The sequence below is a fragment of the Callithrix jacchus genome, chromosome 8 (assembly GCF_049354715.1).
Source record: "Callithrix jacchus isolate 240 chromosome 8, calJac240_pri, whole genome shotgun sequence".
Taxonomy (NCBI): domain Eukaryota; kingdom Metazoa; phylum Chordata; class Mammalia; order Primates; family Cebidae; genus Callithrix; species Callithrix jacchus.
In genome coordinates, this window is record NC_133509.1 from 79567067 (window position 1) to 79590170 (window position 23104).

At 35.2% G+C, this 23104-nt stretch overlaps 1 protein-coding gene across 4 annotated transcripts in view; it reads left to right on the forward strand.

Moving 5' to 3' along the window:
• The window catches only part of TOGARAM1 (TOG array regulator of axonemal microtubules 1), a 125206-nt gene that overhangs the window by 52688 nt on the left and 49414 nt on the right, over positions 1-23104 (forward strand). For all 4 annotated transcript variants that reach the window (XM_035260409.3, XM_035260411.3, XM_035260410.3 and 1 more), the window contains 7 exons: positions 1035-1294; positions 4262-4494; positions 7540-7640; positions 16891-16989; positions 18332-18507; positions 19133-19286; positions 21929-22082. In XM_035260409.3, the coding sequence (XP_035116300.2) occupies positions 1035-1294; positions 4262-4494; positions 7540-7640; positions 16891-16989; positions 18332-18507; positions 19133-19286; positions 21929-22082 (1177 nt within the window). The remainder of the gene's footprint in view (positions 1-1034; positions 1295-4261; positions 4495-7539; positions 7641-16890; positions 16990-18331; positions 18508-19132; positions 19287-21928; positions 22083-23104) is intronic.

Below are 23104 nucleotides of genomic sequence, written 5' to 3' on the forward strand. Positions count from 1 at the left end.
ATCTGAAATGATCCTCCCATCCCGTCCTCCTAAAGTGCTGGGATTACACACTTGAGCCACTGTGCTGGGTCAGAAAGTAATAATGTTGTATAATAAACATGAACAGCATATGTTGTTTAAGAGCCTGCTAACAAATTTTAGCATTACAAATATAAAATGTCATTCATATGCTTATTGCAATTAATGCCTAGTATTCATTTATTCAACATTTATTGAGTGTTTAATATATATTAAAGTTAATTTGAAACATTTTTTATTATTCGTTACAAACTAAAACGTTCTTTTCTTAATAACCCACTCTAAAATCATGAAATTAGCATATGTAAGTTCATTCAGGACAAATTCGGTCTTAAAGAGTTGGCTGAGCATAGTGGGTCACACCTGTAATATCAGCACTTTGGGAGGCCAAAGTGGTCAGATCATTTCAGGTCAGGAGTTCAGACTGGCCTGGCCAGCATGGTAAAACACTGTCTCTACCAAAAATACAAAAATTAGCCCAGCTGGTGGCACATGCCTGTAATCCTAGCTACTTGGGAGGCTGAGGCACGAGAATCATTTGAACCTGGGAGGTAAAGGTTGTAGTGAGCCAAGATCGCACCACTGCACTCCAGCCTGGGCTACAAGAGCAAGACTCCACCTCAATAAATAAATAAATAAAAATTAAAGGTATAATAAAGAAATCCCCTGCATCCCTCATGATCTTCTTTCCCCAGCCATTGATGTAAGATATTTCACCTTTAGGCTATCCTACAAGTCCAGTATTCAATTTATAGCATATTCAGTCAATTGTATTATTTTCCTTAGCACTTTACTTTGACTCTCTTCTATTAATTTCTTTCTATATTTGTTTATTGTACAAAATCAAATATTATATTGAAAGTCAAGTCTTTATTCAGCTTGTTCTCCCCAGTGGCCAGCTATAATGTGCTTTTTAAATTTTAAAACATTGTATTTTAAATACTTGTGATTATAACTCCCTCTTCTCCTCTAAAATTAAAAAAAAAGAAAAAGTAAAATATTTATTTTTTATGCAGGAGAAAATTCTCAAGAAAAACCTTCAGTTCAGCTTACACCTGCTTTGGTGAGATCACCATCTTCCCGACGAGGCCTAAATGGAACAAAGCCTGTTCCTCCTATACCAAGGGGAATAAGCCTGTTGCCTGATAAAGCTGATTTAAGCACAGTGGGACACAAAAAGAAAGAGCCTGATGATATTTGGAAGTGTGAAAAAGATAGTCTTCCAGTTGATCTTTCTGAATTAAATTTCAAGGATAAAGATTTTAATCAAGAAGAGGTAATGACTTAAAAATATTTGCAGTTTTCTATAATATTATAGTTGCTATTTAAGGAAAAATCAAGTTCTTTTTATCCTATAACATCTTATTTCTAAAAATATGTTCTTTATAGAAAATGTGGAAAATACCATCAATTATTAGGAAGGGAATTTATCACACCAGTTCCCACTACCCAGAATAGCTTACTGTTAACATTCTACTGTATTTTTTTCAAGGATTTTTTTCTATACATACATTATTCCTTTTTAAATTAAAAGTATGAATAATAATATAGCAAATACACTCATGTACTGACCCCTTCCAGTGAACAATTTGTCATATTTGTTTCCTATATTTAAATAAATGAAACAGCATAGTTCTTTTCCCAGTTCAGAGTCTCTTCCTTCTTCACCAGGGGCAACCACTATTACCATTTATTTATGTTTTATGTATTTTTGTACTTTTTATATTGATATATTATTTTGTCTATTAATTTACTTATGGTACATTTATACCATTGATTACGGCTTATGATCAGTCTTTTGCTATTGCAAACAGTGAACTGCAGTGAACATATTGGAACTTGTCCTTTGTTCATATGTGCAAACTTACCTATCTTTATGAAATTGAGATCATATTGAATACTCATCTTTGAATCCTAGATCACTTTGTGCTATAAAAATGTGTTACCAATACGATAACTGTACATAATAATTATGTCAGAGAAGGAATGTGGTTGCTGTATTATTTTTTTCAGACTACTGTTTCCATAGATAGTGCCTTTTTATCATTTCAGTTTGCCTCATGTCAGGTTAAAAAAAACTTTTATATTAAATATATAAATGAAAATACTCAATTATGATATTTTACAGTCTCTAGTCTGTTTTTAAGGTATAAGCATCAATCATGTAATGATAATTTGCTCAATAAAATAGTTAATATTACTGTATATTCATTTATGAAGTATGTCTTTACTGTTAAACACATATAAAACCAACCAATAAAGTACCAAAGTTGGTTGTTAATGATTTAAAGTAATCACCCCAATTTCTAACTGCTTGTGAAATCTTTCCTTTTTTTTTTCTAACTCATTTGTATTTTGGTAGTGCTAGGAAGGGAATTAATTTGAAGGGAAGAAACATATAGAAAAGACTTTTCCTATATAACTTACAAATTTCACCTGATCCTACATGATTTTGATTTGTTTTTATAATAACTTAAAAATAGTTCTTTTTTTTTAGTGGGTAATTGAAAGGTGAGTTTCTTTTACGTAATTATTAGTAAAAACAGGAGGATACCATTGCTTTTAGATATTCAGCGTTTCAAGCTTTTAATAGAGAAGTGGCCTTAGTATTGAATCAACTAGTATAGTTGTTGAAAATTACTTATCCTCCCTTATAGTTGCTAATATGACACTTTTTATTTGCTATTTTGAATGGGTCACTGTTTAAATTCCTTGGTAGAGTTGACTTTTAACAAAGGCCTAAGTTTTTATAGCGTTTAATGTGCTTAATAATGTATCAAACACTTTCATTTTCCTTACTTTATTTAATCTTTAAAGTAACTCCCTAAGTTAATAAACAAGGCCACGTCTATTATGTTTTTTGTTTGTGTGTGTGTTTGGTTTTACAGAAGGGGCTCAGTGATGTTACATGTCTTGTTCAAAGTCAGAAAGTAAGTGGTAGGACTAGGATTCAAGCCCTGTTCACCTAACTTTATGTTCACTATGTTTTTCATTGTACTACATTGGTATAAATCCATTAAAGCGTTTTTTGTTGTTGTTGAATTTGCCTTCCAACTATAAAGATTTAAGAAATTTATGGATGTTGCATTAATTGAAAACAGATACTTTCATTAAATGATTAATCTTATGAATCAGATGTAAACAAAAGTTTATGTATGTTTCTGTGTTCTTTATTTTGTTCAAAGTTATGTTGACAGCCTTAATATAGCAGTTTGTCATAATAATTTCTACTCTGCTTTTGCTTTTTTTTTTTTTTTGGAGACACAGTTTCACTCTGTTGCCCAGCCTGAAGTGCAGTGGCACAATCTTGGCTCATTGCAATCTCTGCCTCTCGGATTCAAGTGATTCTCATGCCTCAGCCTCACGGGTAGCCGGGACTACAGGTGTCTACCACCATGCCCAGCTGCATTTCTTTTATTTTCCTTTCTTTTTTTTTTTTTTTTTTTGAGCTGGAGTCTTGCTCTGTCACAAGGCCAGAGTGCAGTGGTGCGATCTCGGCTCACTCTAATCTCTGCCTCTCAGTTTCAAGCAATTCTCCTGCCTCAGCCTGCCGAGTAGCTGGGATTACAGGTGCATGCCACCACAACCAGCTAATTTTTGTATTTTTAGTAGAGACCAGATTTTATCATGTTGGCCAGGATGCTTTCGATCTCCTGACCTCGTGATCTGCCTGCCTCAGCCTCCCAAAGTGCTGGGATTAGAGGCATGAGCCACTGCTCCCGGCCACCCAGCTGCATTTCTAAAAATACATGGCTTCAGAAGTTACGTACAGTGATCTGTAATTTTTTAAACACTTGCAAGCTTGATGTAAATGTCAAATTTTAGAAAACTGATTTTTGTTAACCACCTCCCAGAGCTAGCATCTAAGCCACATCAGCACACCAGGTGTACCTCTGTAACGTCAACTCTGATATCTACCATTTGATTTAATGATTCATTTATTAAATAATTGAATTAATATAATATATTTAGTTCTTGTGCCCAGTGCTAAAGATACCCATGAAGAATAATCACTAAGATTCTTCCTCTCAAGGAGCTTCTAACCTAGTAGGTTGTTTTAAATACCCAAGTGATAAATCTGTATATTCATACTATATACATACATGTTAGCATTCATCTTGTTTTAGTAGAGGATTGGGAAGTGGTTAGCTAGGTATAGCTAATGGAGTTTAAAATTTAAGGATAACTTTTACCAATATAAGGAATTTATGTTATAAAGTTTATTGTTTTCATTTTTTCTTAGATGCATAGCTCTCTTAGGTCCCTTCGTAATAGTGCAGCTAAGAAAAGAGCAAAACTGAGTGGCAGTACTTCAGATCTTGAAAGTCCTGATTCTGCAATGAAGCTCGACTTGACAGTGGACTCCCCGTCTCGGTCTTCCTCTCCAAACATCAGTTCTTACAGTGAAAGTGGAGTTTACAGCCAAGAATCATTGACTTCTTCTCTGTCTACAACTCCCCAGGGGAAGAGAATAATGTATTTTATTTTTTGGCATGATAAATGAATGCTCCTCTGTAACTAGTGATTTAGAGTTTTTAAAATGTTAAAATATATTTAAAAGACACGAAACATTTACAGATATTACTTTGCTTGGCCTTGGTTTCTAGTGTGAATGGAAAGGGAACACAACCCCAACTATAAACACAGCATTTAAATTAGTAAAGACCCTGTTCATAAAGCCCAAATTGTTATTTCTGTCTAAGATTTATCCTGATGTTTTCTATCCTTTAGCTCTTTTCTGGATCATTGACTCTTTTGCCAGTTAAACTATAGCTGATATTACTGCTTTTATTTATTTATTTTTTTGAGACAGAGTTTCACTTTTGTTTACCCAGGCTGGAGTGCAATGGTGCAATCTCGGCTCACCGCAACCTCCGCCTCTTGGGTTCAGGCAGTTCTCCTGCCTCAGCCTCCTGAGTAGCTGGGATTACAGGCACGCGCCACCATGCCCAGCTAATTTTTTGTATTTTTAGTAGAGACGGGGTTTCACCATGTTGATCAGGATGGTCTTGATCTCTTGACCTCGGGATCCACCCGCCTAGGCCTCCCAAAGTGCTGGGATTATAGGCATGAGCCACCGCGCCCGGCCTATTATTGCTTTTATTTTAAGCTTAGCACCAATTTCCTTTAATTTATGGGTAAGTTTCACACAGCTGTTATTTTCTTAGATTTTATTTCTATTATCTTGTAGAAGCTCAGGACTTCATGCCATAGTTCTCATATCCTTCTTAGGAGTCTCCCTACAGCAATAGTGCTGCACTTAAAGTCCTGGCCACCCCCTACCAACAGAAAATTATCTTTCAGCATAGCAGTTGGACTAACTTTTTCAGATTACTTCTATAACCTCTAAGTCTTAAACCTTAACTTCACTTAACTGATAAGGCGTCTCAAACTGCTTTCTGAGCATCTCTGTGACCATACTGTAGGATTTTGGGGAATCCCTTCCTCTTTTATTGTGGACAAAACCCTAGTAACAGAACTAATAGGACATAGAGTAGATGTATATTTAACTTTTTAAGAAACTGCTAAACAGTTTTCCAAAATGATTGTGTAACTTTACACTCCTACCAGCAATGTGTGAGTTACACTTGTTTCACATTTTTGCTAACATTTAGTGTTGTCAGTCTTAAATTTTTTTTCTTTGATTTCATCCTGAACCAGAAATAAACATTTAAAATTAAAATTAATTTTACTTTAGTGAATTGGAACTTCTAAGAAATGTAGGTAAATAGAGATTGCATAAGCAAAGGAGAGGTAGTGTTCTAAATAGAAAATAATGTTTTATTCTAGTAGTTCATAGAATTAAACTGAATTTTTGTGTCCCATTCTTAGAAGTTTGTCTCACCTCATTATTTTTTTTTTAATATACATTTTTAACTTAAATAGCACCTTGTTTTGTACTTGGAAATTTTATCTTCCAACAGTTCATTTATTATAATTACTTAGGTAGAATAATATGCATATTGACAAAGTGAATTTGGAATGACAACATGGTCCAGTGTTTACATTAAGTTATAAGACAAAATATGTTTTTAGCTTTTAGAACTAAAGTCCTTTCATGATCTTCTATGAAGATGAAAATTTTATCTTATATAATCCTGCAGTTGCAAGGTTGTGTAAATAATTTGAAACATACTTAGGAAGAAAAGTTCATTTTATATGATTTAGAATACATAATATCCTATGTTTTCTCACTGAGTTAATTTCTTCAGATACAGAATTCTGTGAGAAGGTAGTTCAGCACACCCTCATTTATGGACTGAATTGTCTTTAATGAATCTGAGATTTCCACATTTAAGATTGGTGGCTTTAGAACAATTATTCTTAACCAGCTTGCATTCTACCTTAAGATTCATGGCCAAAGAAAGCCACTACTGCCTGATTCAAAGATTTATCCTTAGGTGGGTTAGGGAAGAAAAATTGTTGAAAACCACCATCCTAGAGACTGAAATTTCTTCTTTCATCCAAGTCAACTACATTTAGTATAAAAATAAATTTATAGTAATTTATTCTAGAGAAATTGCTCTTTCAAAATATTTAACAATGATTTCTCCATTGACAAATGTATTAATATCCAGTTACTAAGATTTGTACTTCTTTGTAAAATGTCTTCTTTTTAATATTCATCACTAAGTTAGTGACATTACAACACTTACTGATTTAAAACAGTTCCCTTAAACTCAGATTTAACATTCTTCAGTTGACTTTCTTAATGAAACAAGGCCTAGCAAAGAATAGTCTAAGAAGAAAGTGGCATTTGCCAAACTCACTTGTTCCCGATCTCTTTTTTATAATTTAGCCAAGTCTCTATTTTTGTGTTATCATATATGAAGTTAAATTGTATGTTAGATAATTAAGAATGATTTGATTTGTTTATTTTTATTTTTATTTTTTTGAGACAGTATCTCACTCTGTCACCCAGGCTGGAGTGCAGTGGTGCAATCTCAGCTCACTGCAACTTTTGCCTCCTGGGCTCAGATGATCCTCCCACCTCAGTCTCTGTAGTAGCTGGGACTACAGGTGAACACTACCATGCCCAATTAACTTTAGAGTGTTTTGTAGAGATGCAGTTTTGCCATGATGGCAAGCTGGTCTTCAACTCCTGGGCTCAAGTGATCATCCTGTCTTGGCCTCCCAAAATGCTAGGATTTCAGGCATGAGCCACCACACTTGGCCTTGATTTAGTTTTGGAATGGATTCTTGGATCAGTTGTTTTGTTTTGTTTTTTTCCCCTTAGGGATTGTACAGCATAAGTCAGAGAGTCATTTTCTATGGGGTTCCTATTATGAGCAATTAAGAACTGGCCATATGTTAAAAAGGTTGGAAATCTAAAAGGTGAATTAAGAATAGCAAAAAAAAAAAAAAAAAAAATACTATTAGCCATATTTTTTCAAGTGTCATACCTATTGCTCCCTTATTATCTAAAAGTTCAGTGAGTTAATAAGAATAGAGAGTATGTCATGTTAGTATTGAACAGCACTAAATCTTAGTGTTTATTGAAATTACTTTGTTTCATTGTAGGTCAGACATATTTCCAACATTTGCGTCAAAACCATGTCCAACAAGACTTTCTTCTGCAAAGAAAAAAACCTCTCATATTGCTGAACAAAGCCCCAGCACAGGTATTCTATGACTGTTTATGAAAATAATTTATAAAAAGTATGATTTTCAAATGATATAAAAAAATGATAGCAAGTGCATTTCAGATTTCAAGTTGTGTGGATACCAGTAGGACTAATCAGTTTTTCACTCCTTAAAAGGTCCATTTGACTAGAATAAATATTTTATTGTTTTTGGAAGAAAAAGTATTTTTTTACCTGAATCATCGATCTCTTTTAAAGCTCATTGGCATACCTATTCTTGTCTCCTATACCCAGATATTTTTCTGAAGTTGGTGTGTAGTGTTATTTAGTTGGTGTTGGCTGTCAGAGTTTAGAAAACCCCTCATATGACTCTAATATGCAGCATAGTTTGGGAACCACTGGGCATTCTGGAAGACAGTTTTCTTTAAAAACAATATTTAACTATTGATAGTAGTTAAATTCATGTGTATCTTGTGTTAAGAATTTTTGTGAACTAACCTGTAAGTCTCTGGTTTTATAACATCACTTCTCAGATAATAGATTTAGTAATTAGTAGTCAATTAACAAAAGATTTGCATTATGGTCTATTTAGGGTGAGAACTGCATGTGATTCTTCATTATAATTAGTAAAACTATGTTGACTTGTGAATAAATTGTAACAAATTGGGATATGATGTTTAGTTTCACATGATCTAATGTAAAAGTCCTAACAACTTTAAGGCTGCTTTACATTATAACTACCTTCCTAAAAAAACATATATTTATTTGATTATTTGCTAAGATTTTCAATTAATGGCTCTTAAATATGTCTTAATCTCAACCCCTCTTTTTAATCCCCACTACCATGGCTTGAGTTCACATTTTTCCTCATTTATTACCTACTTAGCCTCCTAAGTTTTCTCCCAGCTTCAATCTCACTCACTTTGAAACTGTTCCTCACAATGCAAATCTGACTATACTGGCTAGCCTGAATTCATTCAGGACATCCTTTCATGATCTGGTCCCTGCCTATCTCTCCAGCCTCATTTTTCACTCCCTTCTTTGTATCTTGTGTATTACCTGTTTGTATCCAGTTAAATCAGACCACCATCAGTACCGTTTCCTATCTCTGCAATTGCACATATGATTTTATCTGGATGAAATCTGGAATCCATACCACACCCTCTTTACCGGTGAAAACAGCGCAGTTGCTTTCTCTAGGAAGCCTTCCCTAATTCACAAACAAGATTATTACCTCTTTTGTTAGACCATTACATCTTGTACTAACACCTTTTATAATGATACTACTTTACTTTTCTTCAACTCTCAGATTCTTGATCCCCAAAGATTATTTCCCTCTGATTATCTACCAAGTGCTTGTCATAATCATGAATGTGTGACTTAACCAGGTGTGCTTAGTATACTGGCTTGCATAATACTGGTGTTAACAAGGCATAGAAAGACAGTATATATGTGCTTTGTATGTTTCTAGGCATACAAAGATAGTATATATGTGCTTTGGAGTCCAAAACGTGAGCTGGCACCACAGTCTGATGTCTAATAATAGTATTCATTTGCTTTGGAACTTAGTTCCCTCTCCGACAACATAAACCTTGAGAAGAGTAGTGCAAATCTAAGTTAATGATGTATATAAAGCAGCTAGTGCATAGTAGGCACTCAGTATGTACTTTGTCCTCTAAAGGGAGAGAGTGACCCAAAGAAATACATACATTTATCCTTAATCCTTTTTAAGGCTAATCATCCTAATAAATCTATAATTTTTCAAGTATTTATATAAAATTGAAGAGACATCTGATTGCCAGGTTGTATCTACTTTGTACAAATGAAACACACTTTTGGAAGAATATATATTAGGTATTTCTAGGATCAAGTTTTAGAAATACTACTATTAGTGAATTCATTATATTAAATTTAACCTTTTCTCAAAATAAGTTGCTAATGTTTTTGGATTTTATATATTTCAGTTTGCTTTATTTTCAGTAAACAAGTGATTCCTACAAATTTATTGTGATTTAATTGCTAAAATATAAAAATGATAATGCTCAGAATAAAGACTATTGTAAGATAAACACAAAAATAACAATTATGTAAAAATTTCACCTATATTCTACCACCATCTATTAAAGCAAATTGTGCTAAATTTTCTGAATAATGTTATAATAATCTTTTCTCCTATAGTATTAGATTAGTGTTGCCTATTAATAGAAAACATTTCCACCCAAAGCCAGTATGCTTGAATCTTACTTTATGAATTAACTATCAAGACTAAGAATTTATAAAGATACCTGTGTTACTTCCACAAATTCTCTATGATTCAATTATCAGATATTCTTGAATATTTTCTCTACAAACTTACTTAGTGCCCTTTATTCTATAGTCCTTTCTAGCCAGTTGCCACCAGCTGCCTCCTCTTCTCACCATCCTGTTTTTATTCAAATAAAAAATTATTTTTTTTAAGTATATTTCCATTTCACTGGGCACAGTGGCTTACACCTGTAGTCACAGTACTTTGGGAGGCTGAGGAAGGTGGATTACTTGAGCCCAAGAGCTTGGTACCAGCCTGGGCAATATAGCAAAACCCCATCTCTATCAAAAAAATAAAAAATAAAATAGCCAAGTATGGTGGCATGCACCTGTAGTCCCAGCTATTTGGGAGGCTGAGGCAGGAGAACTGCTTGAGCCCAGGAGGCTGAGCCTGCAATGAGCCAATATAGAGCCATTGCACTCCAGCCTGGGTGGAGTGACAAAGCAAGACCCTGTCTAAAAGAAAAGAATATATACACACACACACACACACACACACACACACACACACACACACACACACACATGCATATACACATCAGTATTGCTTAATGATTTATTTATAAGCTATATATAAAAATGAACCATGACTCATATATTGCCTAGAATTTTGCATTTAGTGTAAGTTTTACAGTTGTAATAGCTGCAGAGTATTCATAAAGAGTTTAAACATTCAAATGTAAATTAAAAGCTTTATTATTCATTAGAAGGAGGCCTACATTAGGGTTTGCTTTTGTTTTTAGTTATGGATCTAATAACATTTGGGTACTTGAAATGTGTTAGGCACTGCACTGAGGACTTTACATGTATTTTCTTCATTTAATCCTGACAAAAGTTGTAGAAGAAGTACTATTCTCTCTATTTCATAAATAAGGTTAAGTGACTTATCCAAGTCTTCTCAGCAGTTTGAATGGCAGTACTATAATTTAAAACCAGGAAGCATGATTCCAGATACTGAGCTCTTTATCTCTATGTAGTTTACTGCCTCACTAGTGAACCAGTGTATGAGGATAAATTTCATGGTGAGTTAATTTTTAAGATTGAAGATCTCTAAATCAGAATCGTCTGTAAGCATACCAATAAAGAAAAATTACTGAGTTTTCCCCATTTTCAAGTTTTTCATTTTTCCTGGGAATAGGAGAAAAGAGAAATGGGGAAATAGGTACCTTTTAGGCCACAGTTTTTAAATTCTGGATTTTAAAAAAATTTTTTAAGTGTAAAGTTAAAGATGTCATTTAAAAAGTACTTGTCAGGCCGGGCAGAGTGGCTCACACGTATAATCCCAGCACTTTGGTAGGCTGAAGTGGGCGGATCCTCGAGCTCAGTAGTTCGAGACCAGCCTGAACAACATGGTAAGATCCTGTCTCTACAAAAATTGCAAAAAAATAAGCTGGAGGTGGTGGTGTGCACCTTTGGTCCCAGCTACTAGGGAGGCAGAGGTGAGAGGATCGCTTGAGTCTGCAAGACAGAGGTTGCAGTGATCTGTGATCGTGCCACTGCACTCTAGACTGGGGAGACTCTGTCTTAAAAAAGAAAAAAACTTGCCATATTTTTAAAACACATACAGTATATTTAATTATCTCTTTTTAACATTGCATTAGATACCTACCTTTTTTCTTTTTTTCCAAGAGACAGGGTTTCACTCTGTCACCGTGGCAGAGTGCAGTGGTATATTCGTAGCTCACCGTAGCCCTGACTTCGGCGCTCAGGCAATCCTTCTGCCTCAGTTTCCTGAGTAGCTGGTACCACAGGCATGCACCATCACAAACAGTGAATTGGTTTTTTTTTGAGATAGAGTCTTGCATTTTCACCCAGGCTGGAGTGCAGTGGTGTGATCTTGGCTCACTGCAACCTCCACCTCTCAGGTTCAAGCAATTCTTTTCCTCAGCCTCCCAAATAGCTGGGATTACAGGTGCCTGCCACCACACCCGGCTAATTTTTTTGTATTTTAGTAGAGACCGAGTTTCACCATCTTGGCCAGGCTGGTCTTGAACTCCTGACCTCGGGATCCACCCACCTCAGCCTCCTGAAATGCTGGGATTATAGGCATGAGCCACCCCACCTGGCCCCCAGTGAATTTTTTAATTTTACTTTTTGATGGAGACAGGGGCTTGCTATGTTGCCCAGGCTGGTCTTGAACTCCTGGGCTCAAGCAATTTTCCTGCCTTAGCCTCCTGAAGTGCTGGGATTACAGGTGTGATCTACCACATCTGGCCTCATTGTAATTTTAAAGCCTATTTTATGAAATGTTGTAATATAGCGTATAATAAATGTTCTTAGCAGTTAGGAAAAGTATTACATACTTTAAAATAGTACAAAACTTTAAAAAGTACTATAATGTTAGAGTTTCTAAATACTATGTTACTGACCTTTTTAAAAGGTTAGAAGTTGAGATAGGTTTCGAGGGGAGATATGTACATTATGTATAATATTACTTGAATCATTCAAATATTTTATAGGGATTACAACATCCAATGTAAGTGTAACTGGTCAACACATGAACTATAGGTTTGGATGTGGTGATTTTGAAGATGATAGTTCACATGATACTTCATCTAGCGCTTTAGAAATACAAAATAAGGAATACCCAAGACATTGTAAGCATACAAAAGATTCGTAAATTTCATGACAAGTTAATTTTTAAGATTGAATATTTAAATCAAAATTCTTCTGAAGTATACCAATAAAGAAAAATTAATGAGAATTCTCCATTTTGAGATTTTTCATCTTACTCTGCTGCTGATGTGTTGTTGCTCAAATAATGTTGCCAAACAGGAGAACTCAAGGCTTTGTATATGATTTATGGGCTTCCCTGAGGAGCCAGTGCAAGGAAGCAGCTGCTCATGATATTAACACTAGGGAATTTCTGCTGACTTTTGCCCCCAGGACGTGCACCAGATACATGTACATAAATCTCACACACACACACACACACACACACACACACACATACACCACATACACACACAATTTTTAGAAGATATTTTGCCATTAATATGGGATGGAAGATGTGATGTGGACTGATGACTCCCAGATGTCCAGTTAGGTTGTAACCATGGAGTAAAGTTGGGACAACAGGAATGTAATATTCCTCTGGTAGAACATGGGAAAGCTTTGCTGTTATCATTAACCACTGTTAAGAATTACTTTTTTTTTTCTAACTTAGTAGCAAGTAATACCTCTGTGACTGCTCTGCCTATTGCTTAAGAGATCCTATTACAGCTGCAATTTTAAAATTTCCCTTACAATAAAAAAAAGTAGTTTTGAAGGATATAAATATTTAAATAAATACAAGGTTGGTGCCAAAGTATTTGCGACTTTTGCCATTTTTAATTGCAAACTACATTTGTACCAACCTAATAATTAGAAGGTGCACCTGTAATCTAAAATATATTAGTAAATAAAAAGCTGTTATTTTTACATGCTTAGCAGTTGTGGTCATGATAAGGTCAACTTCTGTACTGTGTGTTTTTTTTTGTTTTTTTGTTTTGAGACAGTCTTGCTCTGTTGCTCAGGCTAGAGTGCAGTGGCTTGATCTCAGCTCACTGCAACCTCCACCTCTTGGGTTCAAGTGATTCTTGTACCTCAGCCACTCTAGTAACTGCGATTATAGGTGCATGCCACCACGCCTGGTTAATAGCTTGTATTTTTTAGTAGGGACAGGGTCTCACCATGTAGGCCAGACTGATCTCGACTCCTGGCCTCAAGTGATCTACCTGCCTTGGCCTCCCAAAGTCCTGGGACTACAGACGTGAGCCACTGCACCCGGCCTGCTAGTTCTGATTATCTTAAATTATATATGAGCAGGCAATCAGGCATTTTAGGACATGAATATTTTTTGTGCATGTAACTTAAATCGAGTAAGATGGAATTTGATTAGAAACTTCTTTTTTTAATTTCTTAAAATTTAGTCTGTGATATAATTTAATGTCTGTTCTATTTGGCAGCAATAAGTTGTTTATTGTTTTACAAAAAAGAATAAGATTTTTTCATATTTATTTATATGTTTTAGTTCTCATGTAAAGAAAATCAAGGACAAAAATGCTTTTCATCTTAAAAGTAACTCATAACCTAATATAATTTTTTTAATTCTTTTTTTTTAAAGATATTTTTATTATTTTTTTTTTTAATTTTTTATTGCATTTTAAGTTTTGGGGTACATGTGCAGAACATGCAAGACAGTTGCACAGGTACACACATGGCAGTGTGTTTTGCTTCCTTTCTCCCCTTCACCCACATTTGGCATTTCTCCCCAGGCTATCCCTCCCCAGCTCCCCCCCCCACTGGCCCTCCCCTTTTGCCCCAGTAGACCCCAGTGGTTAGTACTCCCCTCCCTGTGTCCATGTGTTCTCATTTTTCATCACCCGCCTATTTCTTTTTTTAAAAATTGCTTTGAAATAACTGTTGAATATGTTAATTCACTGCCAGTAGCTTCCTTTTCTAGACAGCAGAATCATAAACATATTTACATCTTTTAGCCAGCAATTAATTCTACTTCATAAAATTAACTTTCTTCCTAGGCCTATTTCTCTTTCTTTCATGTCCATTTTTGTTAGTAGCATTACCATTTTCCCAGTTATGAAGGCTTAACCCTTTAGAGTCATTTTTGTCTATTTCTCTTTTACCTTCCACATTTAGGAAGTGGCTCATCCTATCATTTACTCTTAGTAACTTAATGTATCTGCTGCCACAGTTATAATTTGGGCCCTCATTACCACTTCCCTGGATAATTACAAAAGCTTTCTGGTATGGCTGCCCTCTTATTTTCATTCCTTTTAAATCCAGGCTACATAATCTTCCAGAATTGTCTTTCTAAAATACAGTCATCATCTTTTCCATCCTCAAAACCTTCATTGACACATAAAACAAAACCTGGGGAAAAAAAACAAAAACCTTGAGTGGTTCTCTGTTTTCTACAGAACAAAGTTCTACTCCATAGCATAACTTTTTTTCTGTTTTTAGACAGAATCTCACTCTTGTCACCCAGGCTGTAGTGCAGTGGTGATGCGATCTCCGCTCACTGCAATCTCTGCCTCCTGAGTTCAAGCGATTCTTCTGCCTCAGCCTCATGAGTGGTTGAGATTACAAGTGTGTGCCACGTGTTTTTAGTAGAGACGGTTTCACCATGTTGGTCAGGCTGGTCTCAAACTCCTGACCTCAGGTGATCTGTCTGCTTGACCTCCCAAAGTGCTGGGATTACAGACATGAGCCACCATGCGTGGCCCTGTAGCATAACTTTTAAGACCCTTAATAATCTTGCATCAGCTTAATTTTTTTTTTATTTCTCTCTTCGTCCCCCATGCTCTCGCACTTTTAACACTACTTTTCTTAGTTTGTAGGTGCAGAACCTAGGGGTCCTTTCCTAGTTGTAATGGTCTAGATCATGTCTGCTGTGTCAATTAATGACTTGAGAAAGTGGAGCATGCTTGAAGTATTAGTACATTAGAGCCCATGATATACTATTTACTCTTTCTGTATTTGAATTAGATGGAAGTAGTATAACAAAGAAAAATTATATAATGATATTTGTGTGTAAAGAAGCCTTTAAACATGTTTTTCTACATATTTTAGAACTGAGACTTAGTGAACAATGTTTCTTTCAACATTTCTTTAAGAAAAAAATACAGCATAAAAAATAAAAGTACAGGCCGGGCGCGGTGGCTCACGCCTGTAATCCCAGCACTCTGGGAGGCCGAGGCGGGTGGATCACGAGGTCAAGAGATCGAGACCATCCTGGTCAACAAGGTGAAACCCTGTCTCTACTAAAAATACAAAAAATTAGCTGGGCACGGTGGTGCGTGCCTGTAATCCCAGCTACTCGGGAGGCTGAGGCAGGAGAATTGCCTGAACCCAGGAGGCGGAGGTTGCGGTGAGCTGAGATGGCGCCATGCACTCCAGCCTGGGTAACAAGAGTGAAACTCCGCCTCAAAAAATAAATAAATAAATAAAAATAAAAAATAAAATAAAAGTACATTAAAAATGATTCTTATGAATGAAGTTAAACTACTTGGAAATGACATGTCCTTTACATTTTTTCTGATGAGATTTGTCTAATCATTCATTCATCTCTTGATAGTCTATAGATTTTATGTTTGTGTGGACTGTTGAGCAAATTGTTCCATTTACTGAGATTGGTTTCCCTTTGTCACAGAACACATTTTTGGGCTACTCGGTGTTTCTGTTAGTTAATGTGTGCTATAAAAGTGTGTCCTAATTTTGATTATTCCATAATATAAGAAGAAATATGAAAAATGGTCACTTACATGGATTTCTTTTTTTAATCTCTGCCATTTTCACATAAAGCCAGGTTACTATTAGCACTAGCAGTTAACAAAAGAATCTATCTAATGCTTAATTTTTAAAATTCAGTTATATGATTGAATTTTCCATTGTTTCATGGCTTTTCTTTCATAAAACCTGAAGTAATATATATTTCTCTTTTTTTTTTGCCTCGATACATTCATTTAACATTTATTTATTGAGTACCTAGTATGTGCCAAACACTGTTCTAGGCTCTGGGAAAGAATAATCATCAAAACTAGACATACATCCTATCCCCATGGAACTTACAGCCTAGTGCAGTTATAAAGAATCAGAAACAAAGATAAAAGTTAACCTAGAAAAGTACAGGTTGCTGTGAGATTTGACCTGATTTGTTTTCTGATGTCAGCGGATTTCCTTTTTGATGACCCTTTTGTTGCCTGATTATCATGCTGTGGTAATTCACTTGTGTGCCTCTCACACCTCACTGTGACATGTGTAAACTCCTTAAGGAAAAGAAGGTTTATTTTCTCTCTAGTGCCTAGTCCATTCTAGTATTCTAGTTATATTTATAGTGAAGTAATAACTTAACGTGTGAATAAACTGTCAATTCTTGGTTCAAAATAAATTTTCAGTTTTAAAAGACCATATTACAATATCCTAAGATACTACGTAGTCAAATATTTTTAAATATTTGTTTTGGGTTTTTTCTTTTTTTTTTTAGGATTTACAGGGTCGTCATCAAATACACAGCAAATTTCCAGTTTTGACTTCACATCCACAAAGACTTTATCAGAAAACTCAGTAGTAGTTGTTGGAAAAGGTATTTCAAAGTTATTTCACTCTTAATTATATGTATTCATCATAGATACGCAAAGCCTATCAATAAGGAATAGAAAAGAATGTAATTCAAGTGTTGAGTGGAGCTTCTTTTTAAAAATGTATTACATTATCTTCATTAAAAGCATTAGAAGTGATTACTTACCTTCACATTTCTATTTTCTAATGAAACTATAGTAAACTCATGTCATTAATTTTCAGAGAGATATATTATGATATAGTTTAGCTTAGATACTTTTAGCATTAGTTTAAATTCAAATAGCCCTTATTTATCAGCTTAATAATCAATATAAATTAATAAAATTATCTTCCATACAAAATCTAGACAAGTGAAAATTAAACTCCTGTTATATATTTTAAGAGGGCTAAGGGAACAAGTTAATTGCAAGTATCCTTTAAAGCTATTTTCTATTTTAATTGAAAACTAGAATGTGGTGATATACATTGAGTGTATGTATCTGATTTTTGTTCAGTATAATGAAATAGAATAAACATCTTAAAATCTTTCCTAACTTCTTTGCTTGATAGTCTTAAAACCCTCCTCAGATTGGCTACAGCTTACTCTTGTAAACTTACTTCCTGTTATTCATTTGCCCAAGCAATGCTTTATTTGCTTCACATAAATGCTTTATAAACTTTCAACTCTACATGTAAACATCCCCATCTCAGGATTTCCCCTCTCCTTCTTTACTTTATACAGATCCCTCTCCTGTCTTCAAATCCCAGCTCAAATCCTTGCTCCTTGAAACCATCTTAAACACCCAGCTCTGCCAGGCACAGTGGCTCACTCCTGTAATCCCTGTACTTTGGGAGGCTCATGTGGGCAGATCTCGAGCTCAGGAGTTCAAGACCAGCCTGGACAACATGGCAAAACCCCATCTCTACAAAAAAATCCAAAAAATTAGGCAGACCTGGTACTGTGCATCTGTAGTCCTAGCTATTCAGGAGGCTGAAGTGGGAGAATTGCTTGAGCCTGGGATGTGGAGGTTGCAGTGAGTGGAGATTATGCCATTGCACTCCAGCCTGGGTGACAGAGCGAGACTATCTCAAATAAAAACAGCTCACAGCAATGTTTTCTTTATATGTTCTTACCACTTATAATATACAGCTCTCACTTATTATGATAAGTGGCACCTCTTATATTATTGCCCTGTTAGGGTATTTGTTTTTATATTTTATACTTATTTTATATTTTATAATTATTTAGCATGTTTTTCTTACTGTGGTGTTTGATTCTTGAAGGCAAGAGCCTTGCCTTAAACTTTGTTATCTAGAGTATCATCACATAATTAGTTAATGACTGTTTGGTGGTTGGTTGATTTCAGGCGTATTTGGAAGTTTAAGTTCAGCACCAGCAACCTGCAGCCAATCAATGATATCTTCTTTGGAAAATGGGGATGCATTTTCAATTAAACAAAGTATTGAACCACCATCAGGGATTTATGGAAGATCAGTCCAGCAAAGTATTTCATCATATCTTGATGTTGAGAATGACAAAGATGTAAGATTATTTGCTAATTATTAGAATAAATTTAAGCTTACAATAGGTCATTGTTTTGTGTATATCAGATGTGGGGTGGTGAAAGTATTTTGATTAAAATTTTTTACATCTTGGCACAATTGAAATTTTGAGCCTTGGCAATGTGGCAAAGCCCTGTCACTAGGAAAATTACCAAAATTAGTCAGGTGTGGTGGTGTGTTGCCTGTGGTCCCAGCCACTTGGGAGGCTGAGGTAGGAGGATCACTTGCGCTCAGATGGTCAAGGCTGCAGTGAGCTGTGATCATGCCACTGTATTCCAGCCTGGGCAACACAGTGAAACTGTCTCAAGGAAAAAAAAAGAAATTTTGATCCTTAATCATTTAAATAATAGATTATTCACCCTTCCCACTTAATAAAGGCATTCTCATTCTGGGGATAAAGTATATAATATACTTTATACTCTCCGTATACTTTATATTTTACTGTATTATATATACATATATATGTATGTATATATTCTGTTTTCTAGGATATACTCAAGTGGTGACAGACTAATATCCTCAGACACAAATAGGTTATCTGAGATGAAGATATTTTAAATATCAAACTCCCTGAATATTTTCAGACTTTCAACTTTTTCATTCAGGCTAAAGTTTGTATTTCAAAATCTACTTATAACAAGATGAGACAAAAGAGAAAAGAAGAGAAAGAACTGTTTCACAGTAAAGATTGTGAAAAGAAGGAACAAAATTCCTGGGAACGAATGAAACATACAGGAACTGAGAAAATGGCATCTGAAAGTAAGTGGAATTTAAGTTTTGTCTTGTTTGTTTGTTTTTGAGATGGAGTCTCACTCTTGTGCCCAGGCTGAAGTGCAATGGCGTGATAATTCACTATTTGTTATTGTCATAATATTCAGGGAGAGAAAAACCCACAAACTTCCTACCTAACTTAGTCAGTATGAAAAATAAAACTAAAAATACAAATATTACAAATAGTAATATATCATAAATTTGGGGCATTCATTCTTGATGGAGACATCAACTAATTTTGTGATTTCTGACTATAATGTAGGCTTTAAGGATTAGGTTTCTGAGAAGTATAAGGAGAGTACTTTGAAGTCACCCTGATATTATTTGAAAATAAGAATATGCTTACACAGTTTGTTTGTTGATCAGCTCAGAGTATAGTTGTTCAGCTCTATGGTTATGAACATATTAGCAGAAATAATTTTTAATAGCTAAATTCTTATTGGATATGTCTCTACTTAAGAAACTTTCTATCCATTAGATCACTGCTACTCAAAGTGCGTTTCATAGACTTTATGAACTGTTTATTACTTATCTATGATAACATAAATGCAAACAATATTTTGCTTCTAGAAATTATTTTAATAATTTGACAGTGCCACAACACTTTCATTGTACTTTATAAAAGTATCGGTCTACAACAAAGTAGAAGTTTAAAAAAAAACTTTATGTGAGCATCACTACTTTCAGTTGATATTCTATATACCTCCTTTTCCAAAATAGCATTCTTCTGGTGAACACAAAACAAAGATAGGTGTCAGTACTTGATATTGTTATAATCTCAAGGTTGAAAACTTGGTGTTTATCTGTATCTCTTTCTAATGAGTTATTGTTTCATGAGAGTGGGAATGCATTAGATATATTAAGGGAATTCTTAAAACTTCCACATTGGTTTCTTCATCTGTAACGTAGGAATAATAATTATTACATAGAGTTGTTGAACAAATTAAATTAGGTAGTATAAATGAAGCACTTAGCACAATACTAGGGAAGATAATAAATGATAATTGTGCTATTTTTTAATATGCTATTATTTTAGGATTGGGATATTCTGAAGTTGGAGGATTCTGTTTATACATGTCAGTCTTATATGTGAAGCCTAATGAGGGCACACCTGAACCATTAAAAAAAAAGTGAAAGGGGTCTGTTATATTCTTTAAGTCATACATCATCTTTCTCATATAACAAAATCTGGTACTGATTTATCACTGTAGTAATTCAAAGCATCATATTTACCTTTTTACATTTTTTTGTTAGATATGTGATAAATTTTTTGAAAGTGAGATTCTTATATTTGTGATTTCCTGTAACATTTTATCACAGATAACATGGTTAATAAATAATTTTTGATGATAGTTACTTTATAGTGACTAACATTTCCTTTTTAAAAATATTTCTTGGCGTGGCATGGTGGCTCACACCTATAATCCCAGCACTTTGGGAGGCCAAGGCAGGAAGATCACAAGGTTAGGAGTTCGAGACCAGCCTGCCCAGCATGGCCAACATGGGGAAACCCCATCACTACTAAAAATACAAAAATTAGCCAGGTGTGGTGGCAGGTACCTGTAATCCCACTACGTGGGAGGCTGAGGCCGGAGAATTGCTTGAACCTGGGAGGCGGAGCTTGCAGTGAGTCTAGACTGCACCATTGCACTCCAGCCTGGGCAACAGAGCAAGACTCCATTGAAAAAAAATAAATCTCTTAATATGGAAAAAGAGCCAGTAAATCTATTCTATTTGACTCTTTACTTTATCATACCTCCACTGCATGTGTCTCGAATTATACAGTGCTCTCAAGGGCACTATCCTGAGCATTGAGAATGATTTGTTTCTGCAACTTCTAGTGCAGTGCCTTACATCTGGAAAATGCTTGGTCAATGTCTTACTATAGAGGAAACATCATTCTTATTGCTACACATGGTCTTAGAATTTGTAATAGGCCACTAATTCTATATCAATAGAGAAAATCAACTAGAATTCTACATATAGATCCATGAAACTTCATCTTCAATTCTCAGTTGTAAAACAGGTATATATCCACATTGTTACAAAATGGGATCATACTGCTTCTTTTGCTTTTAGCTATTAAAATAAAGCTAGACTTTGTTATGACTCATGACTGAAACTACTTACATATTTATATTAAATATAATTTGTTAATTTATATATAAAAAGTAAAGTTTTCAATAGTTTTGGTTTCTGGGTAGTGTAATTTTCCTCAAGACTAAACTAATAGTACTATTTTAGCTATAGTCAGAATAATGTTTGTATCCTTTGTATAAAGAGAACTTGCTGGGTATAGTGGCTCTTGCCTGTAATCCCAGTATTTTGGGAGGCTGAAGAGGATGGATTGCTTGAGGCCAGGAGTTCAAGACCAGCCTGACCAACATGGTAAAATCCCCATCTCTACTAAAAATACAAAAATTAGCTGGGCATGGTGGTGCATGTCTGTAGTCCCAGCTACTTGGGGGACTGAAGCAGGAGAATAGCTTGAACCTGAGAGGTGGAGGTTGTAGTGAGCCAAGACTGTACCACTGCACTCTAGCCTGGGCAACAGAGTGAGACTCCATCTCAAAAAGATGAAAATTTAAAAAAAAAAAGATTCTCTTATAGTTTAATATATTTTGTTTTAGGTGAAACATCTACTGGAGCCATTTTGCAGTATAAAGAAAGGATGCCTCCTGTCACTCATAGTCCAGAAATAATGGATTTATCAGAACTACGGCCATTCTGTAAACCAGAAATAGCACTGACAGAAGCTCTGAGGCTTTTAGCTGATGAAGACTGGTAAGTTCGCCATCCTTAACTTAAAACTGAGCAGAGTTCAAAAGCTTTCTATAAATATTTAATTAAAAATCTTGAAACACATTTTCTATTAAAATAATCTTAGTAACAATTATTTAGTTCTTAGGCAGGAGAGTCTTTTCAGCTTATTAATGTAGCAGAACTCTGGCCTTAATAGTACTGTATTACAAGTTGTATTATAACTTACATGCCATAAGCATATAATTTAGCTTTATTATAGATTACGTAAAACTCTTTGATATTAGGATACAAATTTCACCATTTCTCAAAGTATTTCTCTGTGAAATATAATTTTTAATAGTCCTGGAAATACTTATCTGCCCTTATTGCAGTTATAGCAGCCACCCAGCCAGCCCAGCCAATAACTCAAAGGAGACAAAAAGACAGTGGCAGTGTGCATCCAATGTGTTTCCGCAGGAGCATCCACTTACTGCCTTTGTTTCATTTCCTACCTTGTTCCTTTAATATCTCTCATTGTCCCTATCTTATACCGCCTCCCTCCTCATCAGTTTTGCCTCTCTCCTAGAGCATATTCGTCAACTTTAAAATGTACCATAATATCTCCTATTCTTTAAAAACCTCCAGGCCAGGTGTGGTGGTTCATACCTGTAATCCCAGCACTCGGGGAGGCCGAGGCAGCAGCGGATCACAAGGTCAGGAGTTCAAGACCAGCCTGGCCAACATAGTGAAAAACCCGTCTCTACTAAAAATACCAAAAAAAATTAGTTGAGCGTGGTGGCATGCACCTGTAGTTTCAGCTACTTGGGAGCCGAGGCAGGAGAATATCTTGAACCTGGGAAGTGGAGGTTGCAGTGAGCTGCGATCGTGCCATTGCACTCCAGCCTGGGTGACGGCGAGACTCTGTCTCAAAAACAACAACAAAAAAACCTTGCTAAACTGCATATCTTCTTCCTATTTCATCCCCCACCTACCCTTTTTTCACTAAGAGTCCTCAGAAGAGCTGACTTGTTCTCTCTACTTTTTTTTACCTCATATTCTCTTCT